Source organism: Hippocampus zosterae, chromosome 4, assembly GCF_025434085.1.
Source record: "Hippocampus zosterae strain Florida chromosome 4, ASM2543408v3, whole genome shotgun sequence".
Taxonomy (NCBI): domain Eukaryota; kingdom Metazoa; phylum Chordata; class Actinopteri; order Syngnathiformes; family Syngnathidae; genus Hippocampus; species Hippocampus zosterae.
The window spans coordinates 24,987,758-25,008,616 of NC_067454.1; the positions used below are offsets into that span (position 1 = coordinate 24,987,758).

Below are 20,859 nucleotides of genomic sequence, written 5' to 3' on the forward strand. Positions count from 1 at the left end.
GATTAAAATTTGACGCATGGGATGTAAAATGTCTTCCAATTCTGGAATGAACCCACATCATGAAATTTTTTAAATAGATCCAGCAGTTAACAAAGTTAAAATGTAATTATAAAGCACTTGCTTTCCCTGTAAAACTAAAAACAGCATTTAATCACAAAGTCAATAATGACATGCAGCATTTCAAAACAGAATCAAACGAATTTATTTGAGAGAATTGCAATGCAAACAAGTAAGACACTTTTCTCCTGCATCATCCATCTATGATGTGAACCGCTTATTGGTTCAAAAACAAATTGTGAACAAACCAGACTTCTATGTTGATTTGTTTTTTTAACTTAACAAAACAAAAAGAAGCTTGACATACTCATCTAAACATCTGATACTGAATGTTGCGGGAGAACTCACCTAGGATGCAGAAAATAAAGCAATGTTGCATAATCATCCATCTATCCATTTTCTAATCCACTAATCTTCACGAGGGTCGCGGGGCGTGCTGGAGCCTATCCCAGCAGTCTGGACTGGTTTCCAGCCAATCGCAGAGCAGATAAAAAAAACAAACAACCATTGGCACTCAGTCACACCTTATACTACCCCTGAAGTCCTAAAATGTGAGTCAACGCTATGACCGCCCACAAATGTAACTAAATCATTATAGTAAAGGCAACAGAAAACATTTAAAAATTCTAAGCTTCAACAGCCCAATTTGTTCTTGGTGACCACAAAGTGTTTGGAGCAAGCTGTCAAATCGGTCAATTAAGATAACATGGCATAAATAACAGAAAGGAAAATCTATTTTACACATTACACTGCTGTAGGTTGTCAAGCAGTTACTCAGTAGCAATGATGACCGTTGGGTACACACATTTTTTTTTCACTTTACTAAATTAAAAACCTTCACAAAGGTTTCAATGTTGGGCAATTTTGACAACTGGTATAGAATATGTTGAAGCAGTGACATTGAACATTGAAACTTCCTGTAACATCGCAGCAAAGTAAAATCATGGACACCGTTCAAGCGTAGGAATTCATATTTGTGAGCAAAACCACATTCCATCTCAATGAATTTTCATAAACAAACTGAACTTTACCTAAACTGGATGTCAACCTCTTTCAAAATGTTATCTTGCCTCTGCAAAGCAGTCGTTGCTTTTCCAGATCCTTACAATTATTTTTTTTTTAAACCTTGGGTAGGGATGGGTCCCAAAGAAGGTACCGGTACATTTTTTCCCCTCGTATGAACCAATTTGGGCCAGTACTCAAGAGCCAAATTGGGTAGTACACATGAAATTAAACGATACCAGGTTTCGGTTCCACAGTGAGTCTTTCGAAGTCTTAAATGTGCGAGAGACGCTCAACTTGAATGCCACAGTACACACACATCAGCATAATGACTTCACCCATTCATGCAGGATTTCACACACTAAAAGTACATTTCAAGGTTTCAAAAGCAAGCGGGACTCGCCTGCCAGCAACCCAAGCAAATAGTTTATGAAGTACATTGTAGTGCTGGTGAAGCCTCACACTTTCTAGCTTTGGTTGAGCATTCGGGGGAGAAACTTTTCTGTGCCGTCCCCAGATCCACACAATAGGTGTGGGGCTGACAAGGAAAACGAGGACGCATCACCTGCCTCTGCCCAGCACCAACAGAAAGGCTCGTCTACCCTCACTAAATTGAATCATGCTGGGAGCTGCATGGCTTTACCATCGTTCCAACATGTAGACATTGTGTTTCAGAACAATATTTAATACAGAGTAATACTACATTTTACATTTCATTTATAATTTCATATGGGTGAAATACTGAAAGATTTTAGCCAAAATGTGGTGAGCATTATGCATCAGGTCGGGTAAATTCAAATGATAAATATTACCCCGATTATTCTTCGTTCTCATTCACATTCTCTTCCAACTGTGTTTATTTGCACTATTTCAGTCCAAGATGCATTTTCACTCATCATGCAGCATAGTTTTTGTATGACTGTATCACTTCCTTGTGTTTTCATTGCCAAAAAAAAAAACAACCAACTTTGCTTCACACTTTGTATTTTATAATAATTTGTATTATTTACTGTTAATTGATAAATGCAATGCCGTTATTTTTACAACAGGTTCTCTGGTTCGTTTGAGTTGAATTGTGTTGTTTTGTTCTTTGTCCAGGTTTATAATTAATTATTTTTTTTAGATTTTATTGTTTTCATTTTAAATAAATCAGCACAAAAGTACCCAAAATTGGTAATGTTGAGTACCGGTATCAATTCCCAGGTATCGGCAATCGGAAACGAACCAGTTCAAACGTGCAAGGTACCCATCCCCACTCTTGGGTTCAAATTCAAAATTCTGATTAACCGAAAACATGCATGTTCTGATAGTGTTCAGTGTGTGTGAATGTGTATGAGTGTGTGTGTGTGATTTTTGAATGGAGACTCCTGCGAGCTCCCTGGAGAGTTGCGTTATCTGGGCCGGTGGTTGGCAAGCAGGAAATCTTTGTCTTTGCAGGTCAGGCAAAGTTTGAGGTTCCTCAGGGACCCACCAGCAGAGTAAAAGGCCCAAATGCCCATCAGGAACAAGATTACGTAGGTGGGAACCAGGCTGGCAACATACTCCGGGTTCTGGAAGGTCTGTGAAAGGACAGAGCCAACTAAAGCCAGTGGTAAACAGTGAAATGCCACTTCATTTTTGTATATTTCAGATTATTAGAATTTTTATATGAATGGACTATCAATAGGCCTCCCGAGGATGAAACTGGGGGCACCCATCTTACAATGCCACTCTTTCTGACAACTTCTATTATTTTTTTCACTGTTCGAAGAGCCTGTTTAAGGCCAGGATATCCCTGTATGAAGTCTAAAGAACACACTTAATTGTTTGGATCCACCATTCAGAATATCTTACCAGAATATCATTAATTGTGACCTGAAGAGGTTAGGTTTATATTTAACAGGAATTTGCTTTCATTTCATGTCATGAATTTGCTTTCATTTCATGGTGAATATTTAAGTAGGATTCAGAGATAGATCTTTGGAGATACATTTTTTAAATTGCATTTTTACCGATAAAATGTAGTGCTTCTCCCAGACTTATTGGAACAACTGTATGTCAGACATGGTGACAGTTCTTTTGCCATAAGCACCGAAAATAGCGTGGAAATACGGGGGAGAAATCAATGTATTCACGTTATGCGGAATTAGCAATTGGCAATGTTAGATGGCCGCCAGTGGTTTCACTCCTCTCAACGGCAAGTGAAATCCTTTGTTTATTTATATGTAAGGCTGTAACCCTAACTGCACTTTCACTTACCAGACAGGAAACGACCAGGTGGCTGATGACAACGGCAGCAACTGCCCACCACTGCTGCTTCTCACAGGCGTCAAAGAAAACCACGCCCCAGAACATATGGAGAAGGATAATGGCCATCGTCATGAATGCTAGGAAGGGAAAAGAGAGAAGAGTAAAAATGCATGCACTGTGCATTTCCCTTTTTCCACATTATCAGTGTACGTTTTCATAATATATCAGTCTACCATAAAACATGAGAGTGGGGAGATGTTTGTGTATTTTGCATATAGTCCTGCGACTTCAATCACAAGATGTGGCTCAAGAAAAAACTGTTCGGTTTTAAAGCTTGTTGTGATAGCCATGTGAATGAGGGACAAAGACATTAATGGAAGGAAAAGGAAGATACTGAGCTGGGATGGTAAACATCTGGTCATACTATGCTGCTCCCTATCAAAAGCAACAAATCAGTAAACAATCACGTCAGCATTTGCCAATTCAGAGATATCGATCGTCTTGAAACCTATTTTATAAATACATTTTCAAAATTATATTTTTTCTTTTTTTCGGGGACTCCAGCTAAAGCAATAAAATATTTGCTTTGATGGCATCTCGTAGAATCTGTCCAAAAACTATATTTCAGTGAGTTGGGGAGCTTTAGTTACACAAAAGTTGTACTTTGCCACCGTCTTGTCGCATCCAAAGGTGTAAGTCGTTTTACAGGGTGGCAAGGAGTGGCAGCTGCCACTCACATTGCATCCTATGCGCCTCCAATTGAGCTCCTGACATGTGACTGATACCCCTGTGCTTTTGTTTATGATGGCGGCATCAGAGTGGCAGCAGGTGAAGGGTTTACAATGGAAAGTAGTATTGTAACAGTCAACATTCCATCCGAGTGAATTCACATGTCAGTTTGATGAAAAGAAATACTGAGAGACATGTGCAAGCTGGACCGTTTCATAACACGATAACTATCACAACATCGGGTGGAAAGAACTACAATGATGAGTCCTGGCAGTCTTAAAAAGGTTACAAGATCAGGTTATGGGCCATGTATACTTCACCTTGCATGGCTTAATCTTAGAGACGACAAAATGCGGTTCATGAGAAAGCAAGCCTCAGCCTTGCAGGGCATCTTTCCTCTTTTGCCATGGGCAGGCGAAGAGTGGAAACCAACAAGGCGGCAGGCTCCACGGCAAAGCAGCCAAGTGGATCTGCGCACACCTCTGCCTCACTGCCGGGCGGGTGCCTTGGCCTCGCTCTTGAGCGGGCGCACCGGATATGGAAGTGAGTGGCAATGGAGGAGCCGTCCGCCCCAAACGCCCGTGCAAGGCTATTTTTCTCTTTGCAAATCAACAAGTCCACAATGTCACAAATGCTGCTCTGCCGTTGTATTCTGTTGCAAGCCGATCATGTCCAGCTGCTCTCTCACAGTGAGGTGAGATGGATTGCTCTTAAAAGGACTGGCCCTTAATTATTTGTTTTAACGAAGGAATGAAGTCTTCTCTTTTCTTTTAGAGAAACATTCAATGTTTTAAGTTTTTAAACTCTTAAGTGTATTTGATTTAGTTATTATTAATCATAATTTCCAAATGGGCTGTTTTGTACGAGAAATGTTGGGCTTGATGGTATTTTGTAAAAAAAAAAAAAAGTTGGGCCCCAAATTCAAAAAGATTAAGAGCCCCTGTTCTTCAGTGTGGTCAGGCAAAGAGAAGCATGAGGACAACAAAACCGCTGAAGCATGAGAAGAAAGTGTTACCTGAAGACAAAAAGTAGTGCTGCGAGTCTCCATGGATCCCAATTGTTCCTGGGCCAACAGAGTCAGACAGAATGTTCACCACAGAAAAAGCGCCACTCATGAATCCAAAACCAAGGCCAGAAACTGAAACAGATGACAAGCAAATGAGCATTTTTATGACAGGAACTACACCGCAGACATGGCGAATTACTTTGCATTGCTCAATACCAACATCAACCACAATCCTAATTTCTAAAACATAACTACAGAACTTCAGAGTATGATTTAAAAATCCCTAAATGTGTATCCCTAAATGATCACAGTATGCTTTTGTAGTCAGGATTCTGTGCTATGGAAGTAGCATTAATATAAACAGTTAAATCAATGGACTGGAAAATCACTTTTTAATAAATGTATATACGGTGTATCTTAAAATATTTCAGGTGAACAAAAATGTGGTTGTTTCATTAACTTCAGCGTAAGCTTGATTAAAACACATTTTTATGATGTTGTCTTATTTTTGCAAGTGTACCATAGGCCAGTTGTCGGATGGAGATGGGCATGGTTTCCTCCTGACTGAGGGTGAGGAGCCCTTCATTTGCTTTCCTGCAGACAGAAATGCACAGATGCCATACAACAACATTGTCAACAATAGGCATCAATAAACAATATGGGTACCACTGGCTGAAAGACTGGCATGTGGTATGAAAATGATCCATTCCTAGAAACGAGGGATGGTAGAATGGTGGAACAGAATGGTGTATCACAGCAGATAAACTTTTGTTTATCTGCTGTGATACACCATTATCTATATTTAGCAATATATTATACATTACATTTTATATATATATATTATACATATACATTAGCAATATCTTTTCAGGGAAGTTGGAGTTGGTGGGTAGGGGTTGATGCGTGCAATTAACGAAAGTGTGCCTATTTTCTTCCACTGCTTTGAAAATGAAATACTTTACCCTTTAGACATAAGGATTGAAACACAATGATTACAAATAATGGAAGTATGGCACTGTAGTTCCCACTGAATGCAGCAAACAAGTTCAATCTCGGATCATAAAGATTTTCCAGCTCTCCAAAATAAAATACTGCTCTGTCTCCATCGAAAATTTTCAGGGTTGCCACCCTATGGGAATTCATTGAATTTATCTGAATTTTTATACACAAACCAAACCGTTTTTTGGGGACTATCCCTGACACTATAAGGGTCTATAAGTCGTACCAGTGGAAAAAAGATAGCTAGCTCGATGGATGAATGAATGAATGAATGAATGAATGGACGGATGGACAGATGGACAGATGGACAGATAGATAGATGTCAAAGAAAAATCTAAACCAACGTGGAATAACGGAAATTATGTTAAAGTCTGGCCATTTGACCTCTGAAGTTATGTCATTTTTGAGAAATTTTCCCAAAAGATTCATGAATTCCAGCCTATCCAAATTCACAGGGAATCAATCATCTGTAGAGTTTCCATTATTTGCAGCAGTATTGTGTAAAAGCATCCTAAAAATTGTGTGGGTGGAACATAGCTTACTTCAGCAGCTTGTAGTAAGCGAAACGGAAGGTCTCTTGCAGGAGCACAGATAGCACCACGCCAAAGATGAGAAGGCCTTTCTGCTGAACCGCACTGTCCTTATTACTGATCTGAACGGAGATGAACCAAACCAGAGAGGACAGCAGGAGAGACACAAGCCAGAAAAATGCTCTGGAAGAAAAATAAGAAAGGATGCAAAAATATGATGCCACTGAACAATTTCATTTGATGTTTGCAGAAAGAAAAATCAGATTTTAAAGTGAATGCACACATTCCAAACTAATCTTGATTAGTTTAGAGAAACATTGAACTAATTGGCCCTAATTAAGGTTGCAGTAGAGCCGACTACCCAAACTGACATTGGGCGAGCGGAAAGATATGCCCTGGACTGGTCAGATTGCTAGTCATTTGTAGAGCACCTTCTGACGATTAACCTACCATGCATGTTTTTGGAATGTATCATGCTACATTTTGTTTGCAAGTTGGTCAATGAGGTAACTTTGCTCTGCTTGCAGATTAAGACAACAACTAAATTTGGTATAAATGGCTTGAATGTCTGCGAAGCAGACATGTTAACCAATACTACAGGGCTCCACTCTGCCCCGACATGGTCTCATAGGTTTGTGAATCGACAAAGAAGGCTAATAAATATAGCGAGCTCAGCTAGCACGCTAGCCTCACAACGACTCGCGTTTATCGAGCCGAACACGACCAAATCAGCGTTGTCGTCCCCACAATAAAAGCCTAAAGCTCCCACGGGGAAGCAAAGTGACTCACCCTGCTATGAGAAAGATGACCCTCAGAGGCTCCCGGGCGATGGTAAACAGGAACAGAGCGATTGCAGGGCCGAAGGCAATGAAGGTACAACCAAAAAACACCGCCGCCGTCATTTTAGGTGATTGTGCAGAAAGACGAACCACCCAAAAGCGCGTTGTACTGACTTCTACCCGATATTTCGGACACTTTTTAAAAAGGACTAACAACAGCAAATTCGCTCTACTTCCGCCAGTTTCAGGCGGCTCTCGTGATGTCACGTGACCAATGGAATGGAGACGTCAACGCGCAAAAACTTTATTGACATATTCCAAACAGGGAGCATTGTTTTCTAAATATTTACATTATTTGGCTCCGTCAAAGGTTTGAATTAATTTAATCTTGTTTTTGACCAGGCTCAATATTTGTCTCTTCTCATCCCCTATCCTCTCCTCTCTTCTCGCCTCTTGCCTCCCCTCGTCTCCTCTCTCTTTCTTCTCTTCTCTCTCCTGATATGCAGAAAAGCAGAGCCTGGAGGCGCAAAACCAAACTCCAGGTTCATTATGACAAATCCAAAGACGGTCTTCACATCTACAACCAGGAATTTAAAAATGTAAGACAATTATTCTTCTCAGAGGTGATCAATAGAAACAGTAATAATGTCCGTACAATTGTTTGTTGTTGCTGACAGACTGGCAGCATCAGTCCCTTCTGAACTGCTGTGCAAGTCATACAATGACTTTGATGCCTTTTTCACAGATAAATTAAAGCATAATGCAAAAAGTAAAAGTCTCACCCTCAGGGGGAAAAAATGACAGTGTTACTTGTGCCATGTCGTTCTGTAGTTAGTTAATCTTGAACGTGTTAACTTTCTAGACGACAATAAATAGTTTTGAAATTAACATTTACAATATTCTGTCTTGATATGGTTCCTTCACAATTTTTCTAAATTGTTTTTGTTTGCTTTTTGTTTTTTGTTTGTTTGTTTGTTTTTATCTCCAAAAGTTTTCTCTAGTCATAGTTTTTCAAAGTTTTTCAAAGTCATAGTGAAAAATTCTATTCAATCCGGGAAGTTTCCCCAGGCTGCAAAAATTGCAGAAATAAAAGCCCGACCCAAATTATTCCACAGTAAGTAATTGCAGTTACAAATCTTCAGGTTTGGGGAAAAAAACATTGAAACTGTTGTTTTCCAACACATTCACAGTTTTATGATGCAAAATGATCTATTAAATGCATTTCAGTCTGGATTTTGACCACTACTCAGCACTGATACCACACTTATTTAAGTAATAAATACGACTTCTGAATATTGATGCCTTTAAAACCACAGTCTTGGTATTGTTAGATCTCAGTGCTGCATTTAATATACTGCTCAACAGATTAGAACAGTGGGTCGGATTTACTGGCACTGTGGTTGGTTCAAATCTTACTTGCACGATTGGGATTCCTTTGCCTCAGTTGGTAGTCATGAGTCTGAGCAAACAAAGATCACATGTAGGGCTCAATAAGGGTCCATTCTTGGACCACTTCTATTGAAATCTACATGCTGTCGCGTGCTCAGATTATGGATATGATTATGACACGCAACTTTACATTTCAGCATCATCACATGACTGTGGTCTCTTACATTCATGAAATGTATTCATCAAATCATTTGGTGCATGGACCAGAATTTTATCCAGCTCAATCCAGCAAAGACAGAGGGGATTGTTTTTGGCCCCAAAACTGAAAGGTCTGAGATCAGTGCTCGTGTTAACGCTGTGTCATTGAAAGCTACAAATCAATTCAAAACTCTTAGTGTAATTATTGAGTCAGAACTGAAAGTTAACAACCAGTTCAAAGCACCTGTTGGAATCATTTTAATCAATTTTTTAAAGATGATTTTTGCAATGTGTTCATGTTTTTTCTCTTTTTGTAATGCTTTTAATGTTTAATGTAAAACAGTTTGAATTGTCTTATACATGAACTGTGCAATACAACTAAACGTGTCTTGCCTTGTAACAGTTATTATAAAACAGGAAGTATTGATCGGGGATCCTTCCACCTACTGTTTCACCAACTAGTGTCAATTTGTGTTTTTGTCTGTTTAATATGATCATTTTCCTGATATATTATTTTGTGTACTTTACATAACATTGTTAACAATATGTTTTGATGTAAAACACTGAAATGATGACGCTCAACACCAGAAGAATTCCCAGGAGTTTAGGCCTCTGTCTCAAACATTTTCTTCCTGCCATCCATCCCGGCTTTGTCCTCAATTTTCTTTCTCCAGTCCCCGGTTTGTTTCTCCTGAGTGAGACATAAGCAATCAGTTAGTTATGCTTGGGCCAGTGTGTTTTAAAATACTACTGTTTAAGTGAACTAGAAGAATTAAGTCCGGGAAAAATGTCAACTTTGCTGAAACTATGTTATCAGCTTCTTGTGTGTGATTTACCAACCTCGTCTTTCATCTCCTTCTTGACCTGCTTTAGGTTGCCCCTCAGGTCCATGGACACTTTGTGTTTGGACCCCAGCAGGGCAGCTAACATGTCTTCAGCTGACATTCGTACCCTCTTCAGGGTCGGCTTCTTAAACTTTCCATTCAGATCCTGAACCTTTAACTTCAGGTCGTTGATCTGATAGGGCAGGGTTGTTATCGAAACAACAATATTGCTATTATATGGCAAAAATATAAGACATAACTGCAACATTTTCTTTATCATTATTGATGTGGTACTAATAGATGCAGATTTACCTCTTGGTCAGACTTCTTCACTTTCATTTCCATGTCATACCTTTCGTCATCTACCAGATCAATCTGCTTGTGAAGTTGCCGACAGAGCTCCTGGCAATGCATAATACAGACAATGATGAATTTGAAAAGTATGAAGAAAGTTGCATCTATTTGCTGAGAATACAGTGTTTTTGTGCTGCCCCTTGATAAGAGCCAGACGTTTAATCACACCAGTGGCTCCTCAACCTTTTGCATGTGGAACACATTTTCACAGACCCCTAAACAAGAGACGACATTTCTTGATCGGGACATTCAAGTAATTCATGTATTTCATAACATTTTTGAATGTCATGACAATTAACATTTAAAAAATCTGAACTTAGATGTAATTATTGTTCTGCTGCTGTTCCTCGTTTGTCCATCCATCCATATTCTAATCCTGCATTCATTATTAGGGTGACAGGTGAGCTGTAGTTTTCCCCATCTGATTTGGGGAGAGAATCGAGTGCGTACACCCTGTAATGGTGTGACCAGCAAATTGCAGGGCACATGAGGCTGTGTCCTGCGAAGGCCACATTATCGGCCGCATGATGCCAAATTCACCATGGTTTATGTGATCCACAGAGGCTATATAAGAATGCGCCTTTCAAGGTGTCGAAGGACTCAAACTGCGAATTGTCTTTCTATAATTTGGAAACCATGTGTAGTCAAGTCATGTGGCCCAAAAATGCAGGCAATAATGCAGCCTTTGGATGATGCAGCCTCTGCATTTGGACACAGCCATCATTTAGACCAGGGGTGTCAAACTGCAGTCCTTGAGGGCACTGAGTTCTGAAAAGCATGCTAATGATCCTGGCCATTTGAATCAGTTGTGTTGGAGAAGGGAAACATAAAAAAACACTGAATAGGGGGTCTTCAAGAGCCAGGGTTGGATACCCCTGATATAGACAAACACCACTCATTTTTTCCTTTTTTTACACTCACTAGGGTCGCGGGGGGTGCTGGAGCCTATCCGAGCCATCTTCGGGCAGTAGGCGGGGGACACCCTGAACCAGTTTCCAGCCAATCGCAGAGCACACAGAGACGAACAAAAATCCACGCTCACACTCACAACTAGGGACAGTTTTGAGTGTTCAATTAGCCTGCCATGCATGTTTTTGGAATGTGGGAGGAAAGCAGAGTACCCGGAGAAAACCCACACAGGCCCGGGGAGAACATGCAAACTCTACACAAGAAGGCCAGAGCTGGGATTGAAACCACGACCTTTGCACTGAAAGGTCGACGCACTAACCACTGGCCCACCGGGACACCACCGCTGTAATCCCTCATTGGGAAATTCAAATCACTCTCTGCTGTATATTTGTGTTGCGCAGTACTTGGAGAACCATATCACACATATGCAAGCATGGCAAGGAGAGCTGTCAGAGTGATTGGCGCCCGCCTACGGACAATTTAATGTCCAAAGAATAGAACATACATGTTTTTAGAATGTGGGATGAAAACCCGCACAAGCATGGAGAGAACAGGCTAACTCCACAGCAGACGACCGGTGGTGAGATTTCAACCTCGAACCTCAGAACTGTGGGTTACAGGGCCAAACACGGCCACTGCATTGCATTTTGTCCCTGTGATTTGCTGGATATTATTGCTGATAAGATTTGCTCTCTCTGTGAATGAAGGCCATTTCTAGATTTTGTGAAAGATTGAATTGAATTATTAAAGTGATATCTGTTCATTGTTCAGACAATCCATCCATCCATTATCCGAACCGCTTATTCTCCCAAGGGTCGCAGGCGTGCTGGAGCCTATTGTGTGATTCCATCAACTGAAAAATTCATCTTATAAATGAAATACAGGTACAGATAGAAAAATAGTACTTGCTCATTGCTGAAATTTATGAGTCAAGATGAAAAGACAGCGGCCCAGTCGTCGAGTGGTGAGCACGTTGACTTCACAGTGCACAGATAATCCAATGATCAATTCCAGCTCTGGCGTTCCTGTGTGGAGTTTGCATGTTCTCCCGTGCTTTTGCGTGGTTTCTACGGTTTCCTCCCACATTCCAAAAACATGCGTGGCAGCCTGATTGAACACTCTAAATTGTCCCTAGATGTGTGTGTGGGTGCGAATGGTTGTTCTTTCTGTGTGCCCTGCGATTGGCTGGCAACCGATTCAGGGTGTCCCCTGCCTGCTGCCAGAAGTCAGATGGGATAGGCTGCTCCAGCAGCCCCTGCGACCCTTGTGAGGATTAAGAGGTTCGGAAAATGAATGAAAAGACAAGATCTGTTAGTGATCATAAATCCAGATTCTTGTGGTCAAAACTGACAGAAAGACCATTGATTTTCTCCCCCTATTGAGGTGTCTTGCCTTTCATAACTTCATTGAAAATGATCATTTTGGAAATACTGTACTGATCAGTGAAATCAAGCTCAAAACTTTAATTAATCATTATTTTGCCGTTTTAACTACATCCATCATCCGAATTACTGATCATCACGAGGGTCAAAGGCCTGTTTTAAGTCATTTGCACATACTGTATTGTTCATTTAAAGTGAACTGAGCTTGGACCAAAAATTTAACCAAGAGAAAATGAATGCATTGACTTTGTGAGCTTGTGTGATTTTTCTCATCCAAGTCAAATTGGCACAATGGCAATATAAACAAAGGAATTGAAACATAAGATAACCTTTATATCCTTTATTTGTCCCGCAATGGGGAAATTTACAGTCAGAGTTCAGAAAGGAGAACACTGGGTAGGGAGAGGGAAAAAAATAGTAAAGAAACATGGACTACTTCACGGTCTCATTGGTTTGGTTTACATTATCTAGGTCAGAGTTCATTTTGTGTTTTTGACAGCTGATGATTGTAATGTGATGTTTACCTGCAACTCATGCATGCAGTCAGGGAGAGCGAGAGGAGGGCAGTTCTCCTCCATGTATCTGGTCTTCTCCTCCTGGGCCTGATCAGCCACCTCATCCACCATTGTCTGACCAATATGTAACAGCAAACTCTGAGGAGAAGGATGAGCAGAAGGTTCAGCACCATAGAGATTTGTATTTGATTTTGCATTTGTATCAAATAGATTGAAATAAATATATGTACAATGCCTGACTGGGGCTTTAAATTACAAAACCAATTAAGTGCAGTTTTCTGAAAGCTAATTTTGAATAATTGAGACTGTTGTGAACAAACATAGCTGATAGATTTTTCATGTTGTTCTGGTCAGCACCAAATTGCAAGTCATTCTAAATAGTAAGGTATGATTAGGGAATAACATATCCTAATCTTCACTTCTGAATGGGTGGGAAACAGGCTCATGAAGCACGAAAATCCTGATAGGTCGCAGAAATCTGAAGTCTGAATTTAATTGTGTGATTTTCAACAGGCTGTGTCCAGAAAACTCACATTTTATTTAGCAGCAAATTTTCAGCGCTCTCTCAAAGTCCATTTGTACGGTTTATGTGATCAAATCATCAATGTCAATAAACAAATGACATAATACAGCTCTCCAGAAAATCACAGTTAGTCATGACCGCCATCATACTTTACCTTGAGGTAATTCCTACGGCTTAGTGTCATCTTTTTCCTTCATAAAGAAATATGGGAGATTACTGTGAGTTTTGTGGATTAACGAATTAGATGTGAGAGAGTTGAGATGAGGACTTACTCTGCCATTTTGAAACCGCAACCGATTCCTCTGTGGTCTGCGGGGAAGAAGTGAGATGAAGGTAAAAGCTCCTCTCTTATAGTTTGTGTGTGTCTGTGCGTGCGTGCGTGTGTGTGTGTGTGTGTGTGTGTGTGTGCTTGTGCGCATGCAACCAGTTGTCTTTGGAAGCTGTGGGTAGAATGTGGGATGTAAAGAGGTGACAGCGGCAGCTGAGCAACAAATGTTCCAGGAATTCTCTTCTAGAAGCTAACAGTGAGACATTACGACAGTGCCTCACCTCAACTAAAAATGTTTAGTATTTTTAACAGTGAAATGTCTCTTACAGTGTGCTGTAATGTGTCTAAATAAATCAATAGATTGATTTTGGAAATGCATGCTGCTGGGATGGATGGGGTTTACGTCAAGAAAGGTCTGTCCACCCCTAACCCCCAATATGGAAATACACTGTAGTTTTATAATGTTATGTTGCTATGTTTTTTCTTCAGACTTTTTTGACAGCCAACACTATTGACAAAATTTGGGAGAAAGCATGGAAAGGAAGACCATTTTTAAAGAGACGATTGGTAAAATGTTATCTATATAAAGATAAAGCCTATTTTCAGAAATGTGTTTTTGGTTTTCTCTGTGGTAACAATGCTTCTTGAGAATAATTGCTATAGCAAGCACTTGAAAGCGCCCTTGGTTGCAAGCACATCTGAGCATCGGCTCTTTTAAAATGGTAATTTGATTTCTGCTGCAAGAATTGGCCGTGCCTCATTAGTTCTACTCAACTAACCGATTAAGTAGAAGCACAAGAAGACAAGCAACCATTCACACTCCCATACACACTCTGTGGTCAATTTATAGTCTTCAGTTGACCTAATGTGTGTTTTAAGAATGTAGGAGCAAGCTGGATTACCTTGGGAATACCCATATATGCATGCCATGGGGAGAGCCTGCAAACTCCACAAAAGAAGGCCAGAGAAGAAAACACCTCAATATACTGTAACATGAATTCACAAGAAGCATTGCCACAAGACAGAAATAAAAGCTATCAAACATAAAGCAATATTATAACTTTAAGAGCTGTACTTTTACACTGATAACGATGTGGCGAATCACTATTACAACAGTTCTGTGTGCTAAAGGATCATTCACGTGAGTCTGTCTCATCTGTTGTTGAAACTGCAGGTTTATGTGCAATAGATGCTAGTTCAATATCAGGTTGAGATGACAGTGAAAGGGAAAGCAGTGTATTCCGCAATGACTTGCTTTGAGGACCAGAGCTATGTTTTTTTTAACCCTGAAGGCGGGGAAAACACCCAGAGCTGGTCATCAGTCAGTCAGTGAGTACATTTGGACCCCCCCCCCCCGCCACACACACACACACACACACACACACACACACACACACACACACACACACTTTAGTCAATTTAGAGCCTTCAATGAACTTATCATGCATATTTTTGAAATATGGGAGAGAGCGGCCATACCCGAATAAAACCCACCAGAAGAACCTTCAAATTCCACGCTACACAGAGCATCTTGACTGTGAAGCAGATTCACAAACCACAAGTTTCACAGTTGCATTTAACTTCTTTATTGTGTAGGTTGATTACACAGGGCCTGAAGTGAGGATTTGTTCAATTACTGAAGGATCTCAACTGCATGATGCATCTTTGAAATGCAAGTTGGAACTAACGCTGAGAGGAGGGCGGATTAGAGTGGCTGATGAAGAGCCAGAAAAAGGCCCTGGCAGCTGTCACCTCTAAATTTAGGAGGATTTATTGAGCTCCTGGGTTCCCAATCAGCTGCTTTGTAGACAGGCATTCAATTTTGCCCACACAAAAATACAAATACACCTTCAGTTTAGTTTAAAGTGAGAATTATCTTGATCTATACTTATTTTTTCTTGTTACAGAAAACTCATGAAAAACGAGTACCAATCATTAAAACTATATAAAAAGAACACATATTTTGAAACCCTTACATAATCCAGACCCACTGCAAACTATAACCAGAAAGATGAACATCCATTCATGCATCCATCCATCAATTATCTGAACCGCTTATCCTCACTAGGACATATTGCTCAGTAATACCTCTGATCGTGTCAATCAAAACAAGCACAACTTTGTAAATAAGAAGATAATTTTAAACTGTTCTTGTTATGTATATCATTGTATCGTGGCAACCTGTCATATTGTTGTGTCTGAAGGTCGGTGCACTAATTTCATGGATTTATTTATTAGAACATCACTTCACATCTGCTTTTATCAGCATTGGTAATCACCAAAACATCTCATCTGATTCCTATCAATGCTGAGAAGCAACATCTCTACTCTGAGCCCATTCCAGATGACCAAGCTTCTCACTCTAGCACTAAAGGAGAGGCCGTGCAACGGAAACTTATTTTAGCCACTTGAATGCGTGATCGTGTTCTTTCAGTCATGACTCACAACTCATGCCCATAGGTGGCAGGCAGGAACATACTTCAACCAGTACATCAGCTCCCTCTTCATCATGACAGACCGATATAGAGTGTTCATCACTACACGTGCTGCACCAATCTCCCGTTCCATTTTTCCCTAAAATACTTACCGGTAAATAGCATAATTTTAATCACACTAGTGGGGTTGTATAGAGCATATGATAGTTTTGGAAAGAAAATTGTGAGGTTGACTTCCCTTTTAAGCCAATCATCTGTGACTGTTTCATTCTTCTTGCTAAAATCCGCACCCCAATCGAAGAAAACTGTCTTCGCTTCGAGTAATGCTTAGCAATTGCAAACATTTTTCACTACCAAAAACCATAGCTGCAGTTTCTGTCATGTACATTAATTACACTGTGTGATCAAATGGCAGCATTGGCACACTGGCGGCAATGCACCCCAAAATTTAAAACAAAAAAAGGTACATAAAATGTTTTGGTGTTTTGTAATGGCATGTCATGTCACTAATTGGTATTTTTATGGGCAACGTGTGCCCCCTTGTGGAGCCAGCCTCTGGAGAAGAGATGCAGGGTCGAAATGGGTGGACGTGGGGAATTGTGCGAAATGGCAATTAAACTTTCCGTAAACATTTAAGAAAAGGTCAAAGCCATCAGCTGTTCTGAAGAGAAGAAACGAGCAGATTACGTAGGTATTGTTCTATAGTTACTATAGTATGTTGTTATGGGGAGAGTGTTTCCAACTTGCAATTGCTCCTTACTTCTTTTGTGATGTTTATTAGTATATTGCTTTAGATGAGGCGGCTCGGTAGTCCAGTGGTTAGCACGTTGACTTCACAGTACAGAGGTACCGGGTTCAATTCCCGCTCCGGCCTCCCTGTGTTGAGTTTGCATGTTCTCCCCGGCCCGCGTGGGTTTTTTTCCAGGTACTCCGGTTTCCTCCCACGTTCCAAAAACATGCATGGCAGGCTGATTGAACACACTAAATTGTCCCTAGGTGTGAGTGTGCATGGTTGTTCATCTCTGTGTGCCCTGCAATTGGCTGGCAACCGGTTCAGCAGGCAGGCCTCTCCGTGAGCCATCACCTTACCGTGGTGGAGGGGTTTGTGTGTCCCAATGATCCTAGGAGCTAAGTTGTCTGGGGCTTTATGCCCCTGGTAGGGTCACCATTGGCAAACAGGTCCTAGGTGAGGGACCAGACAAAGCACGGCTCACAAAGCCCCTTATGGAAGACAAAATCAATGGTACTCAGTTTCCCTTGCCCGGACGCGGGTCACCTGGGCCCCCCTCTGGAGCCAGGCCTGGAGGTGGGGCTCGTTGGCGAGCGCCTGGTGGCCGGGCCTACACCCATGGGGCCCGGCCGGGCTCAGCCCGAAGAGGCAACGTGGGTCCCCCTTCTCATGGTCTCACCACCCGTGGGAGGGGTCAAAGGGGTCGGGTGCAATGCGAGCTGGGCGGCAGCCAAAGGCGGGGACCCTGGCGGTCTGATCCTCGGCTGCAGAAGCTAGCTCTTGGGACATGGAATGTCACCTCTCTGGCAGGGAAGGAGCCCGAACTGGTGTGTGAGGCAGAGAAGTTCCGACTGGATATAGTCGGACTTGCCTCCACACACAGCCTGGGTTCTGGTACTAGTCCTCTCGAGAGGGGTTGGACTCTCTTTCACTCTGGAGTTGCTCACGGTGAGAGGCGCAGAGCAGGTGTGGGCATACTTATTGCCCCCCGGCTCAGTGCCTGTACATTGGGGTTCACACCGGTGGACGAGAGGGTTGCATCCCTCCGCCTACGGGCGGGGGGGCCGGCACCTGACTGTTGTTTGTGCATATGCACCAAACAGCAGCTCAGCATACCCACCCTTTTTGGAGTCCTTGGAGGGTGTGCTGGAGAGTACTCCTGCTGGGGACTCCCTTGTTCTACTGGGGGACTTCAATGCTCACGTGGGCAATGACAGTGAGACCTGGAGGGGCGTGATTGGGAGGAATGGCCCCCCCGATCAGAACTCGAGTGGTGTTTTGTTATTGGACTTCTCTGCTCGTCACGGATTGTCCATAACGAACACCTTGTTCAAACATAAGGGTGTCCACATGTGCACTTGGCACCAGGACACTCTAGGCCGTAGTTCGATGATCGACCTTGTGGTCGTGTCATCGGATTTGCGGCCGCATGTTCTGGACACTCGGGTGAAGAGAGGGGCGGAGCTGTCAACTGATCACCACCTGGTGGTGAGTAGGCTCCGATGGTGGGGGAAGATGCCGGTCCGTCCTGGCAGACCCAAACGTATTGTGAGGGTTTGTTGGGAGCGTCTGGCGGAATCCCCTGTCAGAAGGAGTTTCAACTCCCACCTCCGACAGAGCTTTTCCCATGTTCCGGGGGAGACAGGGGACATTGAGTCCGAGTGGACCATGTTCCGTGCCTCTATTGTTGAGGCGGCCAATCTGAGTTGTGGCCGTAAGGTGGTTGGTGCCTGTCGTGGCGGCAACCCTCGTACTCGCTGGTGGACACCAGCAGTAAGGGATGCCGTCAAGCTGAAGAAGGAGTCTTATCGAGCCTTTATGGCCTGTGGGACCCCAGAGGCAGCTGAAGGGTATCGACTGGCCAAGCGGAACGCAGCTTTGGTGGTCGCCGAGGCAAAAACCAGAGCATGGGAAGAGTTCGGTGAGGCCATGGAAGCTGACTTCCGGACGGCTTCGAGGAAGTTCTGGTCCACCATCCGACGTCTCAGGAGGGGGAAGCAGTGCACCACTAACACTGTGTACAGTGGGGATGGGGCGCTGCTGACTTCGACTCGGGACATTGTGAACCGGTGGGCAGAGTACTTCGAAGACCTCCTCAACTCCACCAACACGCCTTCCTTGGAGGAAGCAGAGCCCGGGGACTCTGAGGTGGGCTCTCCTATCTCTGTGGTTGAAGTCACCGATGTGGTTAAAAAGCTCCTCGCTGGCAAGGCCCCAGGGGTGGATGAGATCCGCCCGGAGTTCCTCAAGGTTCTGGATGTTGTGGGGCTGTCCTGGTTGACACGCCTCTGCAACATCGCGTGGTCAACGGGGAGAGTGCCTCTGGATTGGCAGACCGGGGTGGTAGTCCCTCTTTTTAAAAAGGGGGACCGGAGGGTGTGTTCCAACTACAGAGGGATCACACTCCTCAGCCTCCCTGGTAAGGTCTATTCAGGGGTGCTGGAGAGGAGGGTCCGTCAGGAAGTCGAGCCTCAGATTGAGGAGGAGCAGTGTGGTTTTCGTCCCGGCCGTGGAACAGTGGACCAGCTCTACACCCTTAGCACGGTTCTCGAGGGTATGTGGGAATTCGCCCAACCAGTCTACATGTGTTTTGTGGACTTGGAGAAGGCGTTTGACCGTGTCCCTCGGGGAGTTCTGTGGGGGGTGCTTCGTGGGTATGGGGTACCGAACCCCCTGATACGGGCTGTTCGGTCACTATACCACCGATGTCAGAGTTTGGTTCGCATTGCCGGCAGTAAGTCGGAATCGTTCCCAGTGAGGGTAGGACTCCGCCAAGGCTGCCCTTTGTCACCGATTCTGTTCATAACCTTTATGGACAGAATCTCTAGGCGCAGCCGAAGCGTTGAGGGGGTCCGTTTTGGTGGCCTCAGTATTGCATCCCTGCTTTTTGCACATGATGTGGTGCTGTTGGCTCCTTCAAACAGGGCTCTCCAACTCTCACTGGAGCGTTTCGCAGCCGAGTGTGAAGCGGTTGGGATGAAAATCAGCACCTCCAAATCTGAAACCATGGTCCTCAGTCGGAAAAGGGTGGAGTGCCCCTTCCGGGTCGGGGGGGAGATCTTGCCCCAAGTGGAGGAGTTTAAGTACCGTATTTTCACGACTATAAGGCGCAATTAAAAGTCTTAAATTTTCTCCAAAATGGACAGGACGCCTTATGGTGCGGAGCGTCCTTTATATGCGCCGAGTTCCAAAATCTGACTGACAGCCGACACGCTGTTTATATAGAGAAAAGGCGGTAGTGACGGTGGCCAGGCATGAAAGAAGTCGGCCAATCAGGGAAGGGTGGGCGTGTATATATACAAATATGGAGAGGGAGAGAGAGCGAGAGAGAGCGAGAGAGGGAGAGAGAGGACAGACAAGCTAGTCCGCCAATGGTGAAGGGTGGGCGTGTAAGTGGACGCCTCAAGCCAGTACCAACACTTGTATAGAGTGTGGCAATGCGCATTGTTGCAAAACAACTCCGGTTTTGGTTTCTAAGAACCCCTGAAAATAAATTCGACAAAAAGACACGCCTACGAAGCTCAGTTCAAACTTAAAGCCACCGGTTATGCTTTTGGCATGCGTGCCCATCTCACAGCAGCGGTGAAAAAAACAAGTCAAGCAAATGAACTCTGAGCTTGCCGTTATTCCCGGAGGCTTGACTAAAGAACTCCAACCGCTGGACATTGGCATCAACCGGGCATTCAAAGTAAAGTTGCAAACGGCATGGGAACAATGGATGATCGGTGGCAAACACAACTTTACAAAGAGTGAGAGGCAGCGCTTGGCGAGTTACGCCACAATACGCAACAACGAGAGGGAACGCGGCGTTTTTGATGGATTACGGTACTTGCACAATTGTTCAATTCTTTCTACACACACACGCGCTGCCACCATGTTTCGCTCTGTTCTTTACTTTCAAATGTGGGAAAGCTTCACACGAGAGAAATGTTGACTTTGCTGTTGCTACTCCTTCTTTCCGCTCGGCAATGCGTAGCAACTCACACTAGCATGTGATGCAT

General features: G+C 43.1%; 2 protein-coding genes across 2 annotated transcripts; both read right to left on the minus strand.

The window, feature by feature from the left end:
• Positions 1-178: 178 nt before the first annotated feature.
• On the minus strand, positions 179-7,616 carry aph1b (APH1B gamma secretase subunit). Its single transcript, XM_052064027.1, has 6 exons — positions 7,342-7,616; positions 6,565-6,735; positions 5,544-5,617; positions 5,033-5,155; positions 3,298-3,425; positions 179-2,618 (listed from the first exon to the last, which is right to left on the minus strand). Exons 1-6 carry the CDS (start codon positions 7,452-7,454, stop codon positions 2,451-2,453), a joined length of 777 nt encoding a protein of 258 aa, XP_051919987.1. The 5' UTR covers positions 7,455-7,616; the 3' UTR covers positions 179-2,450.
• An 883-nt stretch (positions 7,617-8,499) lies between these two features.
• On the minus strand, positions 8,500-13,774 carry LOC127599807 (troponin I, fast skeletal muscle-like). Its single transcript, XM_052064050.1, has 6 exons — positions 13,698-13,774; positions 13,580-13,616; positions 12,912-13,040; positions 10,055-10,144; positions 9,759-9,935; positions 8,500-9,609 (listed from the first exon to the last, which is right to left on the minus strand). Exons 1-6 carry the CDS (start codon positions 13,703-13,705, stop codon positions 9,523-9,525), a joined length of 528 nt encoding a protein of 175 aa, XP_051920010.1. The 5' UTR covers positions 13,706-13,774; the 3' UTR covers positions 8,500-9,522.
• Between the last annotated feature and the right edge of the window lie 7,085 nt (positions 13,775-20,859).